Genomic DNA, 25,740 nt, shown 5'->3' with positions numbered 1-25,740 from the left:
GTATTTCTGACATAATAAAGTAGAGCCTTAGGAATTCCATAAAATACTTCCTTTTTTGTAAGGAAATGTCTACAATATGAAATTATAAAATAAAAACATGAGAAAATTATTTAGTGTTTGTCTAAGAAATATATTAAGCATTTTTGTTTACATTCAAATGTCCCTTAGCCCCCTCAGCCTGCTGTGTCTGAAAAGTTGGAAACAAACATTCATCATTTGAGCCCCGCTCCTCAGAACGCTCACTGCAGTTTTTGGTTCTTTATCCTCACAATCCACCTGGGACTTTTCCCCCTTTCAGATTTTATTGATTGTTTCAACTGAATTATACTATCTGAAGCTTTATCATTTTGTTTACTTCAGTAGATGGAGATGCTCTGTCAGGCATCCAGTGTTTCATCCACTGAGTGCCATTTTTAGCTCAAGGTCTCTTCTATAGAGGTATGGTGTATTGCTTTAACTTAAATTGACATTGAAGTTCATTTCAGTTAAACGCATAGGGGAAAAAATATCCATAGAGGAATTTAAACGTAACTAGTGAAATCACTGCAAACTCTCACCTTTTATTTAAATCAGAGCAGTATTTTCCAGGAAAGTCCTCCTTGTTACCCAGTGTCAGTTGTGCTGATCTAATCGTTAATATAATCGTTACACAAAGGTCCTTAAAACTCTGCATAACAAAGAACTGGAACCCATACATGAGTCCAGTACTAGTAGATTGCTTACATGAGTACACATCCATGACTACTCTTCCATGCCTCTGATTTTACCTCCTTTTGCCACCTGACGGGACTTGGGCACATGAAGGAACTAAGAACTTAGAGGAGACAGGAGATTGCTGATCATGCAGAAGAATTGTGTTGGAGTTAGAGATTTTAAAAAGAAATTACAGTACTATATTGCTTTAATTGCGCTAATTATGTGGAAACAAAGAATGAAATTCTGGCATGCTGAAGTGAACAACAAAATGCTCATTCATTTCAACTGAGCCAAGATTTCACCTGAAGGATTTTCTTCTTCCTGTGAGATACTCAGATCTGTAAGTGATGAAATGCTCATTAAAAAAACATGGTAAGTAATAAACTTCACTATTAACTAGCCTTTAAAATAGCATATTTGCCAGATCAAATAACTTTTTAACACACAGCATGCCTAGGTAGCACTTTATAGCCATCCTACCTTCTTTTCTTGTACAGTGTTTGGAACTGTTAAAGTGTAGATTCCACTTGTTGTCAGTCCAGATTTGAAAGCTTCAGCACAGTCTTTGAAGCTGATTTGCTCCTCTTTAGCTATGAAGTTGTTCTTAGCTGTTAAAAATACAATGAAAATTGAAGGCATTAAGAGGAGATGAATAAAAGTTACTAAGAAGCAATTAATGATGTAATCAGCATAAAGCTGTGCAGTTCTGAAAAATATGCCTGATCCTGAAAGAAATGACAGATCAAGGTATTAATTATGTGTGTTGTTACTTTATATTATTTAGAGATGTTATTCTGATATGAGCGTGGTTGCTTGATAGGTTGAAAAGTGCTGACACTTATTAATATGTTGAATAAGGAGACTTAGGATACAGCATCTCATTCAGTTGAACGGTTTCTGCTTCCATTCATTGCCTTTGCTGGACTCCTACATGCATTACAACCTCTGCATGCATTAACTACTATTACAAACATATCTAACTAGCAACTGATAATATTAATAATGACCTTTGGCCAGTACTCTAATATTGTGAAATCTAACTTAAGAGTTATGAAATCTTTTATAATACAGCTGACTGAACTGCTTTTACAAAGGTTTAGCTAGGTTTTTTGCCCCTGTGCTGAGCAGGAACAACTCTGTATGTACCAAGCTGAAGCTTGGTAGCTCAGCCCAACCCACTAAGGAGACATCCCTTCTGGAATTCATTTGTGTAAAAAATACATTTTAATATGCCTAAGCCTTCTTATTTTACAGAACAATTTAAGGCTCATCTTTTTGTTCAGTTCTTTATTAACTATGGAGGTTGGAATTTCCTGGCATTTCGCCTGCTGACTGATATTTCATATTTGACCCTTTTGGGGTTGGTTCTGTGTATTTTCCCTTTTAATTTAATCTAACAAGCACAGCCAGTTAGTACAAAGTTTTAGGTGCCATATAAATACATGCTTACATTACAGTTGCTTATGTTCTTTTTAGCTTGCTTATTCATTATTTACCTGTTTACATGCTTTGCCTTAAATATAAAAATAACACGTTCAGTGTTTTAATTGCTTTTCCACACTCTATTGTTTGTATACTGTCTTAGAAGCTTTCCCTGCTAATTTTGTCTTTTTGGCAAACATTCATTATTTTTTCCACTCTGGGTTTAACAGTGTTGTAGCCAACATGACTTTGACTTGTTTACTTATTTGTGCACTAGCATAGCAGATAACATCAGCAGGAACATGTACAGCCTTGGTAATGGTATTTAAGGGGATAGTGTCAGTTATTAAGACAAAAAAACTTGGGATTTACTTTGTTTAGAAAAACCTACATCATCATATTATTTAGGACACTACTGAAAGCGAGGACTTCCGAACACTTTTTTCCTTTTTTGTGACCCAACTTATACTAATGTAGCATAGTCCATCTATACTGTCTTTTAAGTTGTAATGACAAGTATTTAAAAATTTTCCTAGTATTTAATTTTAAATCCTTTTTTTAGAGGTTCTATATGCTTGTGCATTTCCAGCCCTGAGAACTTCACAGGCAAACACGCCAGATTCTTTACTCTTTTATATAGAACAGCTATACCTTCTTAATTTGTCAAAGTTCCGTATCAGACATGAAATTCAAGGTAAGGAATTTGTTTAAATCCTGTTTAGCCATAACTTTCAGTTTATGGTTTGTGTGGTTTTTTTATGGAGCACGTGAATCTGCATAAATTTGGAAGCTATGCGCAGTGGCTATGACTTCTTGCAGGGCTGTCAGGCATTTAGGAGTGAGATTACTGCCTATAAAATTTGCTAGGCTGAGGGATTTTCAGGATGAACAGGAAAGCTTCAGTGAAAGACTGGAGGACTTCTGGGAGGACTTTTGGGAGTACCTGCTGTCCTGGGCTGGTGCTTTCTGTTATTTGGGGCATACGTAGGTGCTAAAAACTGGGCCGGTGCTGATTCCTTTGCCTTTAATAGCCACTATAATTTGTCCTTTCTTTCATCAACTCTATGTGCATAGAGCAATGAGAGGTGGCAGAAGCAACCTTTGCGAGCCAGGAAGAAAAGCTACAGGCCTACATCACACAGTATAACCTAGATATATGCTCAAGGGAGTGTATATTGCCAGATAATGAATGCCATGTAAGATGAATGATACTTGGCATCTCTGTATTTTTTTGAACCACTGGAGAAGTGGGCAAGCAAACCAATATAAACCACAGAAGATGAACAAAATGTTGAAAAGAAACCACATAAATGTTGTGGTTGTTCCCCCCCTGCCCCTAAAAAATAGGTTAATTAACTCAGATGCAGAATTTAAGGCAAAAAAATATATATACTTTTTGAGCAGAAGTGTGTTGAAACTGGTTGTAAGACTTTATAGGTAATAATGTACACAAATTAAGGAATGTCACTCAAATGATGTAAGCATATCTGCTTTTACTTACAGTTTGGTGTAGATATCATAGTAAGCAAGTTATGAACAGTCTCCATCAGATCATGTTGCTGTTTTTGCAGAACTGAGTTGTTTACTGTAGCTGTAACTAACTGTTTTTCTAGTTCTTCTATAATAGAATTCTGTCTGGCTACTAGGACTTGAAGCTGATCTTTTTCATCTTTTATTGACTTCAGCTGAAGTGTGTGCTTGTCTTCCATCTCAAGAACTCTTTTTTCTAGAAAGCTAAATAAAAGATTAAAATTAGGCTCCCCAGAAACAATTTTGAGCTGATGTAAAGAGAACCAAGCCTGTTGCAGAAGCTTCTTTCTTCATAAGTACTCAGCTTCATTCTCTGATGCCATGCATGCAGTAGAAAGCTAAATGAAAGCTGAGTTTAGTTTTGATACATATGCTTTGATTTATTATATTAGTAAGTTAATAAAGAACATTATCTACTGTAGTCTCTATTGCAGGCTTTTAAAGTGTAACAACTGGGTGTTTGATAATTAAACATTATGAAAGGAAAGATATAGTGGAAGATTTCATGTTTTTACCCTATTAAAAGATAAAACTTATTTAAAGATGAACCTATGAACTTTTCAAATGTCCTGTAATTATAATAAAAGATACACTTAACATAAACATTACGGCGTTAAGACAGGGAAACATGCAAATAGTTACTTGAAGATGTGTTACTCATCTCCAGTTCTGGAGCTGGTGTGAGTAGGTGACTGGCTGGAACATTATTTCATTGGTAATTGTTCTGATGCAGGCTCTGAGAAAGCTGATGTTAAAAGATGCATGGCCAGAAGGTAGAAGTTCACCTAAAATCCATTGCTGTTATTGAAAAAAAATCCTGAACCTTATAATTACGTTTTAAGCAGATTAGCTCCATGTCAGATTGTCTTTTGTTAGGTGAGAAACAATGCTTTTGTGTTTACGTGGGTTTTACAAGGGTAGTCTAAAGTCTGCTGAGTTCAACACAAAAAAAAAGTGACATTTTAAAATTCAGCATTTACTTTGCTTTCCATTTGATAAGGATGCTTGTTTTTATTAAGCTGGTAGATAAAACCTTTAGGGAGCATATATAAATGTAGTAGAGTAGTGAACAAAAATGTCAAAACATGTCTCCTGGGTTTTTTAAGCTAATTCTTTCAAAATAAAAAGCACTTTGCACATATGGTTCTCATTGAAAAACATGGCTTTGAAGGAGAAAACTTACTGTTATTGCTGCTTTTAGATTTCTCTGTAAACGATTTATTGCCAAAAGTAGAATAAGACCCTGGTGATATGAAAATGAAACTAGCTGAAAAAAGGTGTGAGCCTTTGGACAACAGCTGAGTACAGAAACAGATAGGAGTAATAGTTGGATATTGGTCTGAATTTCAAAAGATTGACTAGTAAGGAACATTGAATATGAGTAGTATTTGACTTTTCTCACCAGGTTAGAAAAAAATTGTGGCAATGACACAATTTAATACACAATTGTGTATTAGGATAGCTGTGTACTACATGGAAATAAAATTTTAGAGATGTGGTTGCACTGGATTAGTTTGAGTCAGGTTACATAATCCGTAACTTCATCTCGATAAGTTTAAAGAAGAATATAAATTGGCTACAACTGAAGTACTGAGAAATATTTCAGTTTTAACCTTAAGTTCCTCATAAAAAGTAGAACTTCAGATAGTGGAGAATGATACATAAACAGAACACAAGAAGGATAAACCTGCACCATTCTCTAAGCCTTAAATAATACATGACCTTTGTAATGAGCATAGCTGGGTGTGGGGAGCTTCTCTACGAGGCCTTATTTTCCTACTTGAGTACATTTGTTTCTAAAACCATTAGAAGGGCACTTCAGGGAGTAGCATTTTATTGGACTAACTTACCTGTTTTTTTCTTGTAGTTTAGTTATCTCGTTGGTCTGGTCTGAAATCTGTCTTTCTAGTTTGTTTGTTGAAAGAGAGTGTTCCAAAAGCTGAAGTTCAAGTCTGGTTGTCTGGTTTAATACCTAAATAAAATTTATAAAAATATTTGAAAATCAAGATACTTCTTTTAAATAAATTGTAATTTATTTATGTTGTGAAATAATGCAAATCTCTACTTAAGCCTATAATTAAAAAAATATTTTTGAACACTTAATTTGGGCACAAATGCTCATAGAATTAGAATGGAGAAGAATACACAGAGTTGCACTAATTTTGTTGTTACACTACCATATATCATTGGGAATATTTCAGTACTATGCTACGTTTCTGATCAATGGCTGAGAGTTACTGTGTACTTTAGTTTTCCTGTCATACCTTCCCCTCTGTTATGATATTCTTATTTCATTACTGGAACTATTACGGTGGTTGTTCAGAGAATAATTTAAGTGGAGCTGTTTTCCCAGTCTTGTGTAGAAAGAAAGTACTTTGCGTTATCTCTCACTGGTTGAAATCTTGGCCCAGTCCTGAATTCACTAGATAGCTCCCTCTTAGCTATTTTCCTTAATCCCAAATTGTATTTTAAAGTGTTTATCATGTGAACCACAATTTTGTTGATTCATTCCTTGCATTTTAATGTTACCTTTGCTATATGTATAGTTTACTATCTAAATTTATTTGCATCTTTAACTGAAGAAATGCAGATATTAGGAAATAGGGAAGATGATACTTTTTGGTTTGTATCGGATTGCATTACTTTGAGGCATGTTTTCTAGAAATATTTTCTCATTGTTTTAGAACAGCTTTTTTTAATTCAGCAGAATTTGGCTTTCCTTGGCAGGAAGAATTGATTACTCATGTCCTTCATGTTAAACAGTCATTCAGGACATGATTTCACACTTAAGTGTAATTGAAAACTATTGCCAAAAGTAAGTGTCCTTGAGAGAGCAATTGTTTGGTTAATTTCCGTATGTTGCTAATTAAGCCCTTAACCCAGTCACCAGTAATTTCAAGCAGAGAAGGAAAGTTACAGTGATGATTTTCTTCCTCTAAGCAGAAAATAATTGAATAATTTCCATAAAGACGTTGCTGTGAATGAATAAGTACTTTCTCTCAACATGTGCAAAATACTGGGCTCCTGAAGAATGCAATCACAAAGTTGAATTCAGTATGCCTGTGAGCTACCAGTTTATCAAAGAGTGCACAAAAGCTGGTTTTACATTAAAAAATGTAGTTTAATTCATTGGATGAATTCTACAGATAGTAAAATGTCTAATAAGGATTTTAGGTTTTGCATGCTATTTACTTTATATAAAATGTTATGTGCTGCATGCTATATTCATTACTTGTTTTGGCAATTATATATCTGAATTTTCCTACCATGTTAGCAAAACTACAAATACATACCATTCTACAATGATTGGACTTGTCCTTATAACATACTAAAATCTGCATTCTATTTCACAGAATGTCTTACTGTAGTTAATGCTTTTCAATGAAAGCAATAATTAAAGATAAACCCATTAATTTTTTTTGTTTGAAATAATTTGAAGAATAATATGTACAGTAGGCAAGTTTACTTCTGTGTGAATATACTTTCCTAGTAGCTTCCTTCTAATTCCTTCTTTCTTGATTAATCTCTGATTCGTTTATTTAACCCTCTGTTAAATAACAATAATATAGTGCATTGTGCTGGAAATGAACTGTTATCCCACTGACAGTATCTGTGAAAAAATTTATTCAAAAGATGCATTTTTCTTGATAAGAACTTTTAAAAAATACGAAAGAAAATTTAAATGTAAAAAAGCAATTAGCCTGGTAAATGGAACAAAGGCAGTTTGAAGGAACTCTCTTTTAGCTAAGATCTGGTGGTGAGAGGTGAATAATCAACAGAGATATACAGTGAGGGTTGTATAAAAGCACACTAGTACCCAACTGATGCTTGGATATAGTGTAGTAATTTTAAGTACGTTATCTTTAAAGATGAATGTAACAATTGTCTTGCTAGATATGCTTCAAATCCTGCTGTAATGGAAGTCTTTCAAGTGACAACAGTGGGCTTAAGATGGAACTATGTATTACCAAATACTAATGTTTCCTTAAGGTGGGTAGAGCTGTTGATTATAACGATTGACTTCTAATTGTTGAACTGAATAGTGTAACACTAAACTGTGTTAAATGTATAGTTGTAGGTGTTTGGGAAGCAGAAGCATTTTTAGGTTGAAATTCATTACTTACTTGTGCTTCAACATCTGTTAATTTGCGGGTCTGTTCAGCTGTTTGATTTAGTAAGTTTGTGCCTATTTCAATCATTACTGCAGTCTGGTTCTGCACTGCAGTTTGCTGGATCTCTACCATTTCTTTCTTCATACTGTCTTGGATGTAATTCTCAAGCTACATGGGAAAGGAAAGAGAGAAGATAGTTGCATTCTTTAAATGTTGGAAGGGGGGGTAGTACAGTAAGCCTGCTGGCTGCCTTGCTAAACAAATGTGTTCCTTGTCTGTTATGCATTTATGTGAAGTTTCCCAATGTTAAGCTCTGTGAGAGGAAGGGCAAATATGAGAAGGAATGTGTGGCCACTCGTTTTCTAAAGGCAGGAACAGAGATTTGCAGGAGGTAGGTAGAAGGCACAGTGGTGAAAATGCTTGCGGGCGCTTGGAAGCTTTTCTGCCTTACTGCTCCCACCATTGTAACCATCAGAGGAGCTTCACCAGCTTTGGCAGCGATGGGAATTTTTTAGAAGACAAAAGCTTAGGAGTTTAGTCATCTTCCTGTATCTAGACTTAAATATTTTCAAAAGCATTTTTCATCACGTGACTAGAAGTCAGAGAAGAGGTCAGATGTCATTTAACACTGTTATGTGCGCATTTTTATGAGAGAATTTCAAATAAAGACATGAAACAGTAGGAAAACCTATAAATACTTTAAATGCTTAATATTTAGGAATGCAAAAACTGTTTTAAATACTTGATTCTGAAGTCATTTCTGTGTCTAAACTAATAAGGCTTTTTTGATAGTCATTTTATAACAGAGTACACGGCTTTCAAGGAAAGCAAGGAGAAAATAAGTAGCAAGCAGAAAATTCAAGTAACCTTTCATTAAGTCTTTCTTTCCATGTGTCTGGATTATCCAAAAGCAGTCTGATCTTTCTCCATGCTTCTTTAATACCATTTTCTCAATAACTTTGCAAATATTTCATATTTCTTTCATGAGTCATTGCTTATGTTTGATCTCTTAAAAATCCAGGCCACGTGATTTCTTTTTTTTCATTGACTGGGCAAATTTCTAGAAATTTCTAGAATCAAACTTCTACTTCACTCCAACATGGTTCTAGCGAGAGAATCATCATCATTTTTGAGCTTCACGCTGTACCTACAAAAAGGATACTAGCTAATAACAAAGAGCTAGTGTCATTAAGCACAGATTATAAAACATCACCAATTCCTAATCTAAGGAAAATGGTAAAAGAGGTTGATATCTTGGTTTTTTTAAATATTACTTTGATAGTGCTATCTTGATATGAATAATGGCTTGTAGTGAGGAGGAGCTTTGAACATTATTGTATGTCTGCTTTCCATATCAGTGAGGAAAAAGCAGCTTATGATTTAATATTGTCAAAGCACTGTTCAGATATAGCGATTCCACTTCTGACCAGCTAAAGATCAATTGGCAGATCTATCAGCTTGGAATGCTTCCCCCTTAAATACTACTTGTGCAAGGACTGGATTTTTTATTTCTGACTTCACAGTTGTTTTTTAAAAGTGGCAACTGAAGAAAACAGGGTGTATTAAGAAGTTAAAACCTAAAACTGGAAGTATATTCTTAGTTTGAAGTAAGCGTTATTTCTTTTTGTCCAGTGTGACCAACCTGTCAAAGCAGTATTTGTTTGTTCACTCCATTCTCCCCATGCAGCTGGTGAATTGCAATGCACAACAGAGATTTGAGATCTGGCACAAGCTTTGACCCACATCTACTATACTCCTGCATAAGTGTACTTACTTCTCAGGTGTACCACAAGGATTTAAAACTAGCCTTTAGACAGCCTTTAGATGCTCTTTGTGTAATAGCCTTTTTGAATACTAAAAGTAAGCATACAATCAACTGGGTTTTGGCATGATAATTTAACATGGGTCTCTTCAATCACCATCACACTATGGCAATTAGAGTTGTTCCCTATTCACAGGATCAGTTCTTAAGTGTTACCTTTTGCTCCTGGATATTCCTCATTTTCAAAAGCTTCCCCACCCAGAGACAAATCTAATTTGACCAAACATGTTGGAATTTTTTTAAAACTTTAGTGACATCTTTTAGGTCAGCTGCTTCCTTTCTGCTGAACTAAGATCAGTGGCTTTTAATTGTGTAGTAATGGTAAGATATCTTTGGTCCTTGATTAGGCTATGAGATGTCGGAGTATAGTGATAATTTAATTTAAAAAGCAGTGCAAGATGGTATTTAGTGCACCATAGTCCAAGGAGATGTGCAAAATTCTGAAGGCTTTTATACAGATAAAAATAAGTAATTTTTCACTAAAGTTAGATGCTGCTTCATGAAGACAGAGAACAACAATTAATATGTGTCCCTCTGAAAACGCTAGACATCTGGGGATTAAACAATTTATATAAGTCCAAATTAACTTTAGCGACTGAAGCTGGAGAACTGGACATCATTATAGACAACTTGGAAAGGACCTTTGCTCAAATGCACCTCTGTTAAAAGAAAATGAACGGAGATCTCCAGAATGCATTTTATTTGCCTCAATACCACAGTCAAGTATTGTAATGCCTTTATAAAGATCAAGGATATGGCCTCGCCTGGCAGACTCAATGCACATCTGCAGTTAGAAGGGACATTGTAAAACAGAAAAAAAAAAAGGACATACAGAGAAAAAAAAGGAGTGAGACATCTCAGGTATCAGAGAGCTACCATATGAGAAAACATTGAAAATATTGTGTCTTCTTTAATTTAGAAAAAAGGCCCACAAAAAAGAAGAAAGAAGGCAATAAGTAGATGAACAAAGAACAATTGATCAAGAGCTTTGATTCTTTAATAAAATAATTGTGAATATTAAATCTCATTCTTCAAGGTTGTTCACTAGAGAGAGATCAGAATGAGAATCTGAGCAAAGTCATCTCTGCAAATAGGATTACAGAACTGCATGACTTCTTTGAAAATGTTATCACTGAGTTATTCCAAAACACACTACTAGAAAATGAGTTAATGCTGGGCTTAAAGGTAAGGTAAACATTTTACGGTAGGCTAAGGCAATTGCCCAGTTAAAACACACAGCTGTAAGGTTGCTCTGATTACAGTACGCAAAACCTGTGAGTACAATTTAAGGCATCTGGTGGTTCTGGTTGCCAGATTTTTATACCCCTTGTCACTGTGCTTGCAACCTTAGAAAGCAGTTTTGTTTGGACACACAGATCTGCATTTTCATAATTTATCTAATTTGAATATCTGTAAGTATAAGCCTATCTCCAAGTATCTAACCTCTTTCAAATAATATCTCATTCATGTGATGTACTCTAAATCATTGAAGTATTCTCTTGACTCCAGTTTAACAGTTTGTCTTCACATCTGTTTTTCAACTAAAAAATATTAAATAAGTAACTTAGGGAATATAATATTCGTGCTTACTTGAAAGCATGAAATGTGAACATCAAAAGGGATTTATTTTAAGATTTAAAGCCAGTTTCATGATCTGGCTCATTTATTCTGATTTAGAGCAACATGAAGCATCAAAATGATATTGACCTATTAAGTGGCTTTGGAGCTTCTTGTGGGTTTTTTTTCCCCTAAAAATCCTACAAAGCATGATTACATAAACCCCTTCTGTTCTTGCCTTCATATTCACTAATCCTCTCCCACTTTTGTGCATTCTCTGCATGTACACATCATAAAATCTCTTTTCCTGACCTGAACTAAGATACACACTAATCCCTCTTTGCTTATATTCCCCTCTTCATCATACAAGGCAAAACTGTAGAAAGTAGGACTTTTTACAACTACATTTCATAATTTTTTTTAGCGTCAGGTGGTTACTTTCATCAAAGACGAATAAAAGAATTACTTTCGTCCAAAATGCCCATCATCTCCCACTGACCTTAGCAAGAGCAGAACATGTTCCCATTGCATACTCTCGGAAAGCGAGGCCCTTGGGTTTCCCTGAGAGGGAAGGCAGAAGAACTTTTTCAATACAGGCTTCAGTTAAGGCAGCCAAAGCTGAGCTTCATCAACAACACCAAGGATTAGTAGCCATTTTGCAAGACTGCAGTTCTTTGTGGCACACTTCTTTGTAGAATACTATTCATCAGCTCCTGCCAAGGAGCCTCCTTCCTTTATAAGCAGTAGCACGCTCAGAATTTCTGAAGGGGGGAGAATAGCTTGGGTCATTTACAAGGGGGAAGGGCACAGGAATTAAATGCTTCAGTCCCCATCCATGAGTTCAGGAGCTTGGCAGTTTGGTTTGAACAGCATGTCTGTCTTCTCCAAAATTTTGCTCAAATTTGGAAGGTGCAGCAGGAATTATTTGCTAGATTTCTCCTCTGCCACATGGCTAGTTATGGGAAGATAATTTTTAATCTCTTTTTAATTCAATTAATAGCTGGCATATAAGACTTGTGTTGATATATGTTAACCTTGATTACATGATGGTTATTTTGGACAAAGTAATTGTCAAAACCTAATAGCTATTAGTGATGCATCTTCTTTCAGAAATTCTGCTTTTGAGGGAGTAAGTCAATGAATCCTATCTTAAGGAAATTGCAGGGGAGAGGGAAAAAGGTATTAATACATTCAGATTTGAAAGAAGGAATAGTTAGTTGATAGCATTGCAGTGATTCTTCATGGAATTTTTTCATGAAACATTCTATTTTTTGTGTAAGACTTCGGCTGGCATGTATTCTTGAAGAAAGTAAATATAAAAATGGAAGCACAGATGGGAAAAAGCATGTCTCTCAAAGTGTGCTTAAATTGCAAAAACAGCTGGGAAAATTGAAAAAAATGATTTCACGATTAAGGTTTGTAATATAATTATGGTGATGCATTTTTAGAGAGACAGAATTCTCTAAGGACATCAATTTGGGGCTGTCATGCTTTATTACTTCGAATCATACAAAATCATAAAATTTGACAAAAATACTTTAGCTAAGTTGCCAAAAGAACAAGGACAGATCAATCATATTGGAGCACATTCCAAAACATTGCTTTTATAGCCAAGATTGTCTTTTTTTAAGCAAGCTTTAAATTGGCAAGAAAGAAAAGATAACATGTAGAATATGTGTTAAAAGAAATTTGTTTTCTAACCATTGGCAGAGATAGTATTAATCCTTTATGAAGGGTTACCAATACTTATTTAAATGAAGAGCCTTCCTGATTGCCATTGTATAGTTTGTGTCCATATTACAGAACAATTTTCCAAAGAATCAGTAACTTATTTGTGCATTTTGTAGACACTTTTAACTTACCATTTTTCCATTTAAAGTTATAAATGAGGTCTTACTTTTGTTCTTTGCTGCCAAATGGTTAGTCTATACTAATTAAACAGTCATGTTCCTGGCAGCATTTATAGCTATATGCATACATACATCCCTTCTTTGCCAAATGCTACCCCATATAAATGGTACAAATAGTACTTGCTGCTAGTTTCATTTTATAGAATTTGTCAGTTATTTGAGCAGTCTTTCCAAATAAAGCTTGGTGATTTTCTTAATGCTTATAATCTGATTCTGTCAACTATAACATTTACTTTCAGAGAGAGGTAATGTTAATCATGAGTTTATAAATAGTGCTATGTCCCCTAGAAGAAGTAGGTAGATGGCTGGAGCTGCATGATCCTTTGTATCCACCCCTAAGATCATCAGAATCTATCAAGATCTTTTTTCCTTGAATCAAATATGGATTACTAGACTGAAATATGGATTACTTTACTTCCCTGAAATTTACCACTTTCAGGGAATTCATCTGTAAGTTTGAGAAAATTCCAAAAGCACCTAGGCCTTCTCACAACTTGTCTACTGAAATCTGAAGATAATCTTTATTCTTACAATAAAGCATCCATTCTAAAACTGTACCTGCTAGGAGAAGTAGCAAAGAGGTCAAAATTTATCTGCAGTCATATCTCTATAGCCCTGTATTTAGATGAGCAGATTCATTGCATGAAAAATGTCATTAGCCTCATAAACTCAGCAACTGCTACGTGTGATAGACTGTATGAAGCTCAGCTGCATTTGGGTTGTTCATTCTATCTAACAGCTGATTGCTGGCCAAATGGAGAGGTCATACGCCTCCATGCCCCAGCCACGTGTTCCTGCTCCCTTCCTTGCACCAGCTCTCACATTTGTTGTTGGACTTTTGGCTAAGCCTGGAGGCACTAACCTAAAAGAAAACAAGGGACAATTTCCTATCAAGTTTGTGGATCTCTCCTAGATGTCAAAACAGTTACTAAGATAACTGTGGCTGTTGATAGTGTAGAAAAGTTATTTTAAGAAGTAACATGATTTAAAATTATATGTTAGAGTTTTAAATACAGACTTTGCCTAATATTCTCCTAAGGATATCAGTGCATATGAGGGTCATTATCTTCCTCTGATTGCAGTGACAACTGATCGTTCTCCTGCCATTAATCTGAAGTTTTAAATCCTTCATATTCTTGGCAGCGGCGGTCTGATAAATATGGAATAATTTAACTAAAACTAGCTTTCTTCATATTTTCAAGGGGGAAAACCAAAGAATATGCATAAGGTTTCCATGAGAAACAGCTATTTCTAGTCAGACCTTGATTGTGCTTAGTAATTAATTTACAAAATAGTTCAAAAGAACTTGCAGAAGTATTGAACAGGTTGTATTACAACACATATTGCATGCTTAGTCATCTAATGTAGATACAGAGAAAATTGCAGGGATAATGACATGTCTGTAGTGTTCTTCCTCTAATTTTTGTTTTGAATTTCCAGAAGTGGAGTAGATCCAGTAGAAAACCTAGCAACAGAAAATACAACATTTACAGCTAGGCATTTTTTAAATATGCATTCAAGCTACAGTGTTTGACATATATTAAGCTGTCAAAAGCTTTTTGAGTTGTTCTTGGCATCCCTACTAAAAATGTCCTGTGCTTTATTCAAAACTTATCTTTGTGAATTTAAACCAAAGGAACTTAATCAGCCCTTCCAATACCAATACCTGTGGTCATCATCCTGACATTTTGGTCCCTAAGATGTTTAGTTGATGAGACCTTCCTACTTCTCATACTCCAGAAGTCTTGAGTTATCTTTAACCCAGTAATGCTTGGTCTTAGTTGCCTTGCCCTTGTTTCAGAGTGGCAGTGTTCTTTGGATTGTGGCCACGTCTGGCTTCTTCATGACTCATCTGAAGTAGAATTTAGCCCATAATTTGAAACATTTTTTTCAAACTCTGTGCCAATGTGCAACTCTTATTGTAGAAGGTCATCCATATATGCCACAGAATCCTTAAATTTCTGATTCACAGATACATTTTTGTATGTAAAGGCAGAAAATACAGTTTTATCAAAGACTATTTTAACAGACTTCACTTTCATTTAAAATATTAAATATGTAAATTGTTTATTTGTAGTATAATTGAAGTCTGCACACTAGGAAGGGTTTCTTGGCATAAGCCTATCTTTCTGGATCCTACTGAACATGGATAACAGTGAAATATAATGTAGCCTTTACAAAGAGAAGAAAACACTGCCACAATTTCATCACAGCAGTTCATATAGGCAATATGAAGTATTTTACCCACATATATATGCCACACATGCTGGTTAATGTGCATGTATGTAATGAATGAAGCACCATATTGCCAGGCTCTCCATGTGTGCTTATATTTGTATTTCCACATCACTGCAATGTATTGGTGTTATGAAGACAAAATACTGTAAAAATTTCAATTTTGCAGACAGTTTTGTTCTCTTTAAAAAAGCTTTTCATACTTGTTTTCACAGTCTATCAGTGTTGCTACTGCTTAAAGTTAGAATAAAAATGGAAGAATCACTATCCCTTCCAAGATCCATTTATCTTGACAGACCTAAGGGAACACATTTTTAAGGGCAATGCATCAATCCCCATCAATCAGACCTTAAGCTATTTTAAATCAGCTTTTAATAAAATAATATATTTCTCTATGTTTTCTGAAAGTCAGTTATCAATTTTAGTAGCTTGTAACTTCTGGAAAAAATCAGTACACTGCAGAAGAAAAAAGTGATCATGTCTGGAAAAGAGATGTTTTAAATTGCATTTCTTTCTTTTTCTCTCCACGCCCCCCCCCCCCCCCCCCCCCCCCCCCCCCCCCCCCCCCCCCCGGGCAGGAAGTCCCAGTGGACTATGTGTTGCTTCTCAAGGGAGGGAAAAATATCTTTTGGGAATGTATATGGGAATGCTTGAGATGTCTCTATGCTATTAGCTTCTTACATGCCCCATCGAGCATGTCTGCCTATCCAGACCTCCAGCTAAGATTTTTCTCTTATCTCATTTTCCTGTCAGCAAACAAAAGGTGAAAGTAACATCATAAATGAATACTAGCTGAAGGTGAACTGTGATTTATTGGAAAATATTCAAGCTACAATTGTGTAATAAAATACTAAAAGTTTAAATGCTAACTCTTAAAATAGTAAATACAGACTTTAAATTATACACAGGAGATGGTTCAGTTAATGCCACTTGTGCATTAAATGAAAGCTTACCAACTTATTCTCATGTCTGATTACATCTCATTTAGAGGAAGCTGCTTGTTATGCTTTTATAATTTACACTTTCTAGCAGAAGGAAAAAATTCCCCCCTTCATTGGCAATAATCTACTTGAGTAAAAACCAAATATTTCATTAATATAACATGAAACTAAATGCATGAAATGCCTTCATTGTCTGAGCAAATATTTATGAAGAATGACTTTCACTCTGTGTCCTTGACTAGAAGTATTTTGTACCTAATACTAAAAGGTATTACAGCATGACCATACTTTCTACTGTATGTTTTGAACTACCTACAGAAGTTACAATCAAAATGATGACCTAGAAAAAGCAAAAGAGTGCATAGGAAAAGGGAAGAGACTTTGAGAGCTGAAACTATCCCAAAGGCTATCTTAGAGTTGAGCTCCCACCATTCCAGACACTGAGCTTGTTTTGTACATGTGATACCACACTACTGCTTTCCTAACTGCGCATGCGTTTTCACGTGGTTTGTCACTTGGAGGATGACTTAGGTTCTTTATACTATGTACGATGCATATACTTTTTATGGTGCATTTTTTTAGGAGATGTAAATAAAATTGCAAATGAAAAATACTCTTAAGATTGCAGAAAAGTGTTACTAGAAACTAAATAGTCAACTTGACAAACCTTTTCATAGTGTGAATTTCTAGATGGGTAAGGAAATAATTTAAAATCAAAATTTAACAACAATATCTTCAGAACTAAAATCAATTATTTGGTGATTAACCGTTCTCATTAAGAGTTAAGGATATTCATTAAGGCAGTAATGTAAGATTCTGAATCACCGTTTTTCAGGATCACAGCTAAGTGGTATTTCTCTTAGAAATCAGGGAAGGAATTCATAAAGTTCCCATTAGTCTAAAAATAAAGAATAAATAAATAAATAGTGTGAGTCATGAATGGCATTTTGCCGAAGTTTAGTAGCGCTGAAGCCAGGAAGACAAGAAGCCAATGATGTTTCTGCCATTCACTGAAATAAATATTCCTCGTTATGTGCAACAAGCCACCAACATTCAAAATTAGGATTCCTTATTTATGAACAGTATTAGAAATACTTCCAATCGATATTTAATTTTTAAATACTAGGTTATAGCATTGGGCTATAATTTCACAAATTGAATATTCAAACTTTTTGGAGACAAGCCTACACGTTTTCAGTCATATTTTGTACTTACATGCTACCATCAGGCAATAAGGACTTCACCAGACTCGGGTAAAGATGAGATTCTGCCCTAAAAAGCCCACATTTGAATAATGCTATCCCAGATCTAAAGTAATCCTTTCCCATTTGTGTATTTTTTCCATTCCACTGAGCAAGAGGCAGCTGAAATAAACTATCAGGTATGCTGGTGGGGCTACTTACGACATTTTTCATGAAAGACATTGGCTATGTAGCCTTCCTTATAAACTTTACGAAATTTTTAGTGAATTTCTATCTGTCACAGATTTTTCTTAATATGAAACCATTTATCTTTTTTTATCTCAACTTACAATATCAAGTGAATTTTTTTATGAATCCCTCTTTCAACAGGACAGCCTATTTTAGAGAATAGCTCATGATGTGGTGGAGCAAATCCTAGTGCAATTTTTTGAGGAAATATGAAGCAAATTCCTCTTTTCAAAATACGTTATTGGGGAAGTGAAAAAGAGCTAGGCATTCACAGTTCATTCTCAGCATTGCTTTCTAGGGAAGCAGTCATCTTGCATTCCACTTCCAACCAGAAGGAAGAATGATTCGAAGTTCAAGGATCAAACTAGTTAGGAAGCTGTGGAACACAATTAGTCCCTTTTGTAAGCTATAAAACTGGGTGTCTCCTGTTTCAAAGCTGTGTTCACAGAGCATCTTTCAGCATGAAAAATCATTAGATTTTTTTTTTAAACTTCACAAATAAAGGAAACTGAAAGCATTTTGAGTAGTTCTTAAACTTTGCAACATACTGGCTTCTAAATATAGTTTACGGAGCTTTTATAAGATTTTTTCCTTGACAAAGAAGCCTCAATGATGATGCTACCAAGAGAGAACCAGTCATTTGAGCTGAAGGCCTGCCAATTTTTGAATGCTCAAGACTTTGAGACAGTACACGTCAGCTGCTGCTTTCAGCTTTGAAGGACTGAATTTCTCTACTAAGAACTCACGCACTGATTTTCCTGTACATTGGCAAAAAAAACCCCCAGGTAATTTCCTCTCTTAAGTGCTGTAGTTCTTTTTATAAGACATGCTGCATCTTTCTCTCCACTGTTTCCATTGCTAATATGCTAGGTGGTCAGGGGAGGTGGTGTGTCTGAAAAGCTGCTACATTTTCATAACCAGTCTGAAAATTCCTTGCTTGCCAGACCAGACCTGTCAGAGAACTTCCCTGAGGCTTCCAAAACACTGAGCGGGGGAAGCAGGACCCCAAAACCAAAATGGACTTGACTGTGGCTACAGAAAGCACTAAGGGCTGCCTTAAGTAAGGGAAGCTCAGGTGGTCACCTCTGCTTAGTGAAAAAACTGAGCATCTTGATACGTTCTTGTCAAATGCCGCTTATGTATTTCCCTTTGCTGTTCCATTAGCACAGTTAAGAGTCTTTAAACCAAAAGCTTCTGAGGAATTCCATGCTTGAAAGATAAAACAGGAAACTACTGTGTTAAGAGTGGACAAGCACAAATATTTGGAAATAAGATCAGCACGTATAGGCAGCATATTGCAGGAAGAAAATGTAGAGTGTGATGCAGAAAAAAAGTATTTTAAATTATGTAATCCTGATAAAAAATACATTTTTTGCCTCAATAGCTAGGATTATCCATCTAAAGGCAGGCAGTTTAGTTTGTTGGAACAGAACCAAGTCTTTCCATCCATTGCTTCCAAAAGTTCCTCTTTGTCTCTGGTGCCCCACTGAGCACCCAGGCGGTGATGGAAAGTCACCTCTCGAGCCGAGTTCCCATCAGTGCTCCTGAAAGCCTGAAGCCAGGCAGCTGCCAGTTGGTGCCCTTCTATGAAGACCAGAAACCGGAGCCAGATCTTCTCAAAACAAACGATGCTATTGGCATTGATTATAATAGAAGAGGAGGAACTCTCAGCAAAAATGGCTGAGAACCAGAGCTATGCACTGTAGGATGGGTATTTTACGGGAGGAAACTGTCCCTGTCTGTCAAGATCTGATGGGATGGGCCACTGAAAAGAGAGACTTTTAATTGCACTTTCCAGAGACTCCCTTGGATGCAAGACTCTGCTCTCAAGATGAGTAACCACATCGAGCAACGGAGAAAGTACAATGTCATTGATACTGCATGCAGCTAGCCAGAAAAAGAAGCGATCTGTCTTAATACCCAGGAGAGTATGCATGTAGGTGAGGGTTAAAAAGAAATTTAACAACGAGGATAAAAGAATCCAGAACTGAGAATCCTGAATGACAAGGGACGTAGAGAAAAGGGAGTTCAGACTGGACGGCCAGGAAGCTGAATGGTCTTAAAGAAGGGAAAGAAGAAGGGGGGGGGAGTAGGAACTGAATCTGCGTGAGCAGAATTTTAAAAATGGATGTGTCAGGAATAGCAATTCATAAAGGCAGTGAGCTGCAAAAGGGGGCTGGAAGAGTGATCTTAAAGGCGGCTGAGGGAAGGAATTGTCTCTTTGGCTTGAAGGTTAAAAAACATTGTGAAGTTGGAACGAAAGTCACTGAGGAAAATGGTGAGTGCGAAGGACTTGACTGGATGAGACTCTTGGGAAATGTTACTCCCACATGGACTTGAGAGGGACAAGAAAAGGAAAATGTGTATTTCCTTGTGATTAAAATTGTCGTTCTTTTTTCTATTCCAATAACATTCTTATTAGTTAGAGGTAGTCCATGTGAAGTAAGCCTTAAAGCACACGTCTGATTTACCGGTTTACTCCATTATCAACTTCAAATAGTTTAAAAAAAAAAAAAGTTTCACCTTTTGAGTCAAATGAGTTTTTAGATACATCAGATGAAATACCAGTTTCACTAAGAAGTCAGTGGGAATTTTTCTACTTGCTTAGAGTGGAGCTAGGTTTTTGTATGCTGTCCTCAGAGCCTTTTTAAAATAATAAAGTTTACCATAACAAAGAAGCTGAACTCAAGACATGGATAAGTTTTCTCTAGATGCAAATCAAATAAACTTATGTGTCAGGGGAAAAAATTAGGGTATTATTAACTATATTTAAACTTTCTTCTGTAGCTGGTAAACTGTAGTTGTCAGAATCCTTGCTTGTATGTGGTAAGATTTCAACAAGGTCAGATTGTTTCCACTTGTTGCAGTTTATACTCTTTCTAAGGGTTAAGTTATTAGTCTTGGGGTTTACCTTCTAGTTATTTGAACTTTGTTTCATCATGTCAGACTACTTTTCAGAAAACAATCCCAGTAAGGCTCCAGTAGCTGTTACAACAGGGTTTTTTAATTTACTGTTACTTTATAGGCAATCATTATATCTGACAGAAAATCTGGCATCAGGATGGAAGTTTAACATAAGTGAAAACACAGGCAGAGTTAATATGGTCAAAGTTCAGACCTCACACAAGGAAGCTTAGTTTTATTTAAGTCAGTGCCTTAGAAGCAGAAAAATATAAGATTTTGTCTGTTTTTACTCATTCACTTAAATTGTCTTTTGCCTACTTTATCCATTTTTTCTAAAGTTGTATTAAGAAACTGGAAGTTGGTATTCCCTTTGAATAGTTGAATTACCCTGCTTATAGAAAAGCTTTCTGAAAAGAAAAGCAAAAACGTGGAAATTGTTTCATTAAGTCTTCACCAGGGAATTTTCATGAATATTGAACTGTCTGAATGGACAGGATATTTGTTAATGCAATAGGAAAGTATGGCAAGTGCATATTCCATTGCTACATATATTTCAGTCTTGATCTGCAGCTTTTTTGATGTCTGAATGTTGACTTTTTGCACAGCTGAGACTGTCAGTTGACAGCTGATACCGTGGAAAAATGAGGCTACTGCTTCTTGACCGATTGGCACATTGTCCTTAAGGGGCCGGTTTATATTTCACTTTGAAACTGTGGGTTTCAACTAGTATCTTGCAGGTGGTTACACCTGCAGCTTACTCAAATACCTCATTGTAAGACTATACATCAGATCATATGATGAACCGCAGGCCTCCGGTACACTGACGTCATATCATATGTAGGGTAGCTGCTGGTGGGGTAAGGGCTATGGCTATTGCCCAGGAAATGTCCTTTCCACTGAGCTGGGTGTCTCCCCATTCCCACACCCTGACAGAATGGAACAAAAGAGGCTTTTTCCTTCCAGGATCACACACGTCAGGTGCAGGCCTGAACCAAAAAGCAAGCATAGCGATGTAGCTGATATCGTGAGTACACGAGGTGAATGACTCTTAATGCTTCCAGCGTGACAATGAACAGGTCTGCAGAGCTGTTGTTTGGACAGGGCTTTATAATACACTGCTCAGTCATTTTTATACTAGAGATTTGAAGAAGATCCTACCATTTTTAAATTTATACAATTTTTCTTTCTCCAAAGATGAGAACTTTTCATTTTTCTCCCTGTCAAAAAGTTCCATTAAGGGGAGTGATAATTAAAGATCAAACGTTTGCCTAGTGTGTTTTCATGTGGTTTTGACAAACACTTTATTCAAAAAGCACACTAAAACATTGCTTCTGAAGTAGCTCAAATGATGACAGTTGTGTAATTAGTTATGCTGTACCACATCAGAATACTCTAATATGCTAGTTTTGACTTTATACTGAATTACTCTGGTCCTTATGTATGCTTTAGCACAGCTTTTGAAATGCACGTAGCTATTTTTAATTTCTTGATAATTACATCATTAAAATGTACTACAGAGTCTAAAAATTGAATGCCTCTTAAAGAATTTCAGTTGCTAACATTGACAGAGCTGTAATGTATCAAGCAAGGCTTTTTTTTCCCCCTTCTGGAAATGCAAATAATAAGATGTCATAGCTAGCTATTCAATAAAATAGTTTGTTAAGCTCTCAGCTGTGTTACCACAACGCACTGATTTTAATCCCTGACCAAAATCAATGATAGAAAGTTGATATGTTGTTCCCCAGATGGTAAAGGAACCCTATATAGTTTCCTTTTTTTTAAGCTCTATCATGATGCTTGAGACCTGAATACAAATACAAAACTGAAAAGATAATTTTTTCCCTACAATATTAAAGGGAGTTTGAGCAAAGTTAGGACACTATATGCCGCTTGGGTTTAACAGGAATCTCTAGAGACAGCTGAATTGGAAAGAAAATTGCTGTCATCTAAGAATTCTGAAGTATTCGCTCATCTAGAGAGGGAAATGTTTCATTCCTTACAGCTTCTGTGAATAATGTAACTCTGTGAAGAATACTAGATTTCCATCCATACTTTTACTAAGAGAGAGAGATGTTAACAGAGAGAAGGTTGCATATTCTATCAGCCTTCTCTTTTTAGCAGTAAGACCTTGTTATGACCTTAGTAGGCTCCTGGAAGATTATTAGATAAACTGATAAAGCTTCATATGGGCAGTATAAAGACAGCAGAAAAGTTCCTGTAGCTTCCCTCTCTCTGTCCAGCCTAAGCCATAATGTGATGGAAGTTGGAATGAGAACAGACAGATATCTCCTAATCATACAAACTGGAGGACACGTTTGCTGAGCTTTGTAAACATCATCTTCATTTTAGGGTTAACCTGTTCCACAAACAGATAAAAACTAATAGGATTTTCAGTAATTATTTGGAACATAGTAAGCTTTTTTTTTTTAAAAGGCATTTAAGGAGTAGTAATGTGTTTTGCTAGGCAGCTTGAAAACTGACACAGTGAGTGTTTGCAGAACTATTTAGGTGTGGGATTTTTTTTATACAAAACATGGATCTGGATTTTGTAACCTAAAGAATTCTTTAACATTTCTTCTGAGCTTGGTTTACTTGGAATAGACGTTAAGTTCACCAAACAATATTTCATTTATTCTCACTAGAGAATAAATACAATTCTTTTTTCCTCTGCCCCATTTCCTAGAGATATGTCTGTTAAAGGAAATTAAATGATCACAGTATTTCCAGTTGTAAAGCACTTTTAACTTTTTTTGTGTGTGTGTGAGGTTATTTGGTTTAATTTGTTCCACTGTGGAATGTGCCATATCTCTAAGGCATTTCTAAGTATTAAATTACTGTGCCATACCTTTTTTTTTCCAGATGCTTTGCCCTATGAAATTATCTGATGCTCCTATTATTTTTTTTGCCTGTAATTTATATTTGGCTAGTCTGAGAAATTCAAAGAATAAAATGGCAGATAAAATTGTTTGTGCTTATTTCTGAAACTTCTTATTCAGTGCCATAGAAACTCTCCTTTTCTTGAAGGTTATATTGATACTTATGGTCCACTTACAAATTGTTTTCTCAGTGGTTTAGCTGTTACTGCCAGTGAGATATTTCCTAGGGTGCATTTGGACTACCAAAATATTTTCTGTGTGTGACATCCTTGTTTCATACACTAGTACATACCTGAAATATTTTTTTATTCAAGAGCCATCTTCTCCCATTTTCCCTTCTGCAGTCTGTACGGGTATCCTTAAGGCTCCCATCAGTATCTTACTGCTAACTAGATGCCAGAACCCTTTTTCTCTGAAGTACAACTTGCATCTTCTGTTCCAGGAAGAATTTTTTTACAATAAGGGTGGTGAGACACTGGAAGAGGTTGCCCAAAGAAGTTGTGGATGCTCCATCATTGAAAGTGTTCAAGGCCAGGTTGGGCAGGGCTTTGAGCAACAGGATCTAGTGGAAGATGTCCCTGCCCACAGCAGGGGGGTTGGACTTGATGATCTTTGAAGGTTCCTTCCAACCCAAACCATTCTGTGATTCTGTGATTCTGTCAGGATGTGGGAATGGGGAGACACCAAACTCTATGGAAAGGCCATCAGTCCTGATTTGACTCTTGTACCTAAGCTGTTTTAACAACTGGGAAGCATAATGTTTATCTATATATTCGTATCATATTGGCAGCCTAGTTCACATTTCTACTTTCTACCTGTTGTCTCTTGATTCTGAGGCTTACAAACTTTAGTGCCGAAGTAGTATGCCAGCATGAGGGCCGTGCAGCATGCTAGCTTTTGCAACTTCTTCAGCAGTGCTAATAAATCTGCCTCTTCAAGGAGTATTTCTTTTAAGTTTTCCATTCCTCTATTTCTCTCTCTTCTGGGCTGAAGAGACAGACTGAACTTACTCTAGGGAGCTAATTAAGATAGACTGAGTCATCTGATGAAACTCTGGTTTTGCTAAGCTCCAGAGACGGATCCAAGAGTGGCATATCTCTGTTGCAGACCCTAATCTAAGATCTGACACTGTGTCTTCTAAATCAGTTGGCAGTATTTTGCATGTCTAGCCCTATTATAATGGTAATGGTGGAGGAAGACAGTCTCACGTTGCCCCCATCCTGGCTTTCAGCCAAAGCTATGTAAAATCCTATGAAACAACAGATGCAACAGGAGGTTCTTGCATTAAAGTATGTAAAAGGTTGTTAAATGAATAGTGGTTTACTAAGCTGCCTTAGTTTACTGTAAGAAGTATTGTAAATCAAATAATGTATAAAGTGGTATATTTTCAAAAACTCAAATACTGTAGTATGAAAAGGACAGTATAATACAGTCACTGAAGATACCAGATGTCGTATTTTGAAGGTCAGAAACAGGTATCTGTGTCTTCTAGGCAAAATTCCATTCTAAGTAATACATACATGATAGCTTGTTTCTTGCGATTAGCAATCAAGCAAATGATACCAATTGTTTCCCATGTAAATTATGGGGAGATGCATGTTACTGAATTTGTTCATAATTAACAACAAAAAAGGAGCAGTAACAAGATAATTGTCTGTAAAAGAAACACCAGTCTGAACCGCAGTCTCTCTGCAAAAGTTTCTAAGATATTCTAAAGGTTATGCTGTTAAGTTTTATATGTTAAGTGGGTATGCAAACAAAAAGGATTGGAAACTGTCAATTCAAGCATCTCCAGGCTCATCATTTCCTATGTGTGCACTTGAAGAAAGAGAAAAAAGAAGAAAAATAAAGCACTTGATGTCAATAATTAATGGAGATCCAATTTGCTGTTTGGACCAGTCAAAGATGATAAGTTTATGATCATATTAATAACAAAGCACATGAAAATATATGTTGAATGCTAGTAAGAGAGTGGTTCAGTAAAACAAGCCTCTGTTTGGTTATCACATTTTTTACTGATAACATCTTGGAGATGGTGAGCTCTCAACTTCAATTTTGTCTTGTAGAACTGTACAAGAAAATCTCTACTCTTGTTGATTTTACTTCATACCTGTATCACCAATTTGGTATTTGTGGAATTATGCAGAAATAGTCTTTACAACATAGTTTTTAAACACATGCAAAAGTGTCATTTCAAATCGTTTCACAGAAATTTACCTACAGGAGATATAACAATAGTCATATCATTTAAACCAGCGTAGAAACTTTATCCGGTAACATGTACTAATCTGAAAGTAAAAAGGCA

At 35.8% G+C, this 25,740-nt stretch overlaps 2 protein-coding genes across 5 annotated transcripts in view; one reads left to right on the top strand and one right to left on the bottom strand.

Moving 5' to 3' along the window:
* Nucleotides 1–25,740, top strand: part of MCPH1 (microcephalin 1) — a 132,392-nt gene that overhangs the window by 66,570 nt on the left and 40,082 nt on the right. The gene's annotated exons all lie outside the window — the stretch shown is intronic.
* ANGPT2 (angiopoietin 2) overlaps nucleotides 1–25,740 on the bottom strand; it is a 43,965-nt gene that overhangs the window by 13,599 nt on the left and 4,626 nt on the right. The window contains exons 2-6 of one of the 4 annotated variants that reach the window (XM_050893466.1): nucleotides 7,773–7,928; nucleotides 5,499–5,620; nucleotides 3,620–3,852; nucleotides 3,062–3,064; nucleotides 1,177–1,304 (exon numbers count right to left, since the gene is read on the bottom strand). In XM_050893466.1, coding sequence (XP_050749423.1) covers nucleotides 1,177–1,304; nucleotides 3,062–3,064; nucleotides 3,620–3,852; nucleotides 5,499–5,620; nucleotides 7,773–7,928 — 642 coding nt within the window. The remainder of the gene's footprint in view (nucleotides 1–1,176; nucleotides 1,305–3,061; nucleotides 3,065–3,619; nucleotides 3,853–5,498; nucleotides 5,621–7,772; nucleotides 7,929–25,740) is intronic. The other 3 variants (XM_050893465.1, XM_050893468.1, XM_050893467.1) reach the window with 3 other exon arrangements.

Source organism: Gymnogyps californianus, chromosome 3 (genome assembly GCF_018139145.2).
Source record: "Gymnogyps californianus isolate 813 chromosome 3, ASM1813914v2, whole genome shotgun sequence".
NCBI classification, from domain to species: Eukaryota; Metazoa; Chordata; class Aves; order Accipitriformes; family Cathartidae; genus Gymnogyps; species Gymnogyps californianus.
The sequence above is the reverse complement of the archived record's forward strand: the minus strand, read 5'-3'. Positions and strand labels throughout refer to the sequence as shown.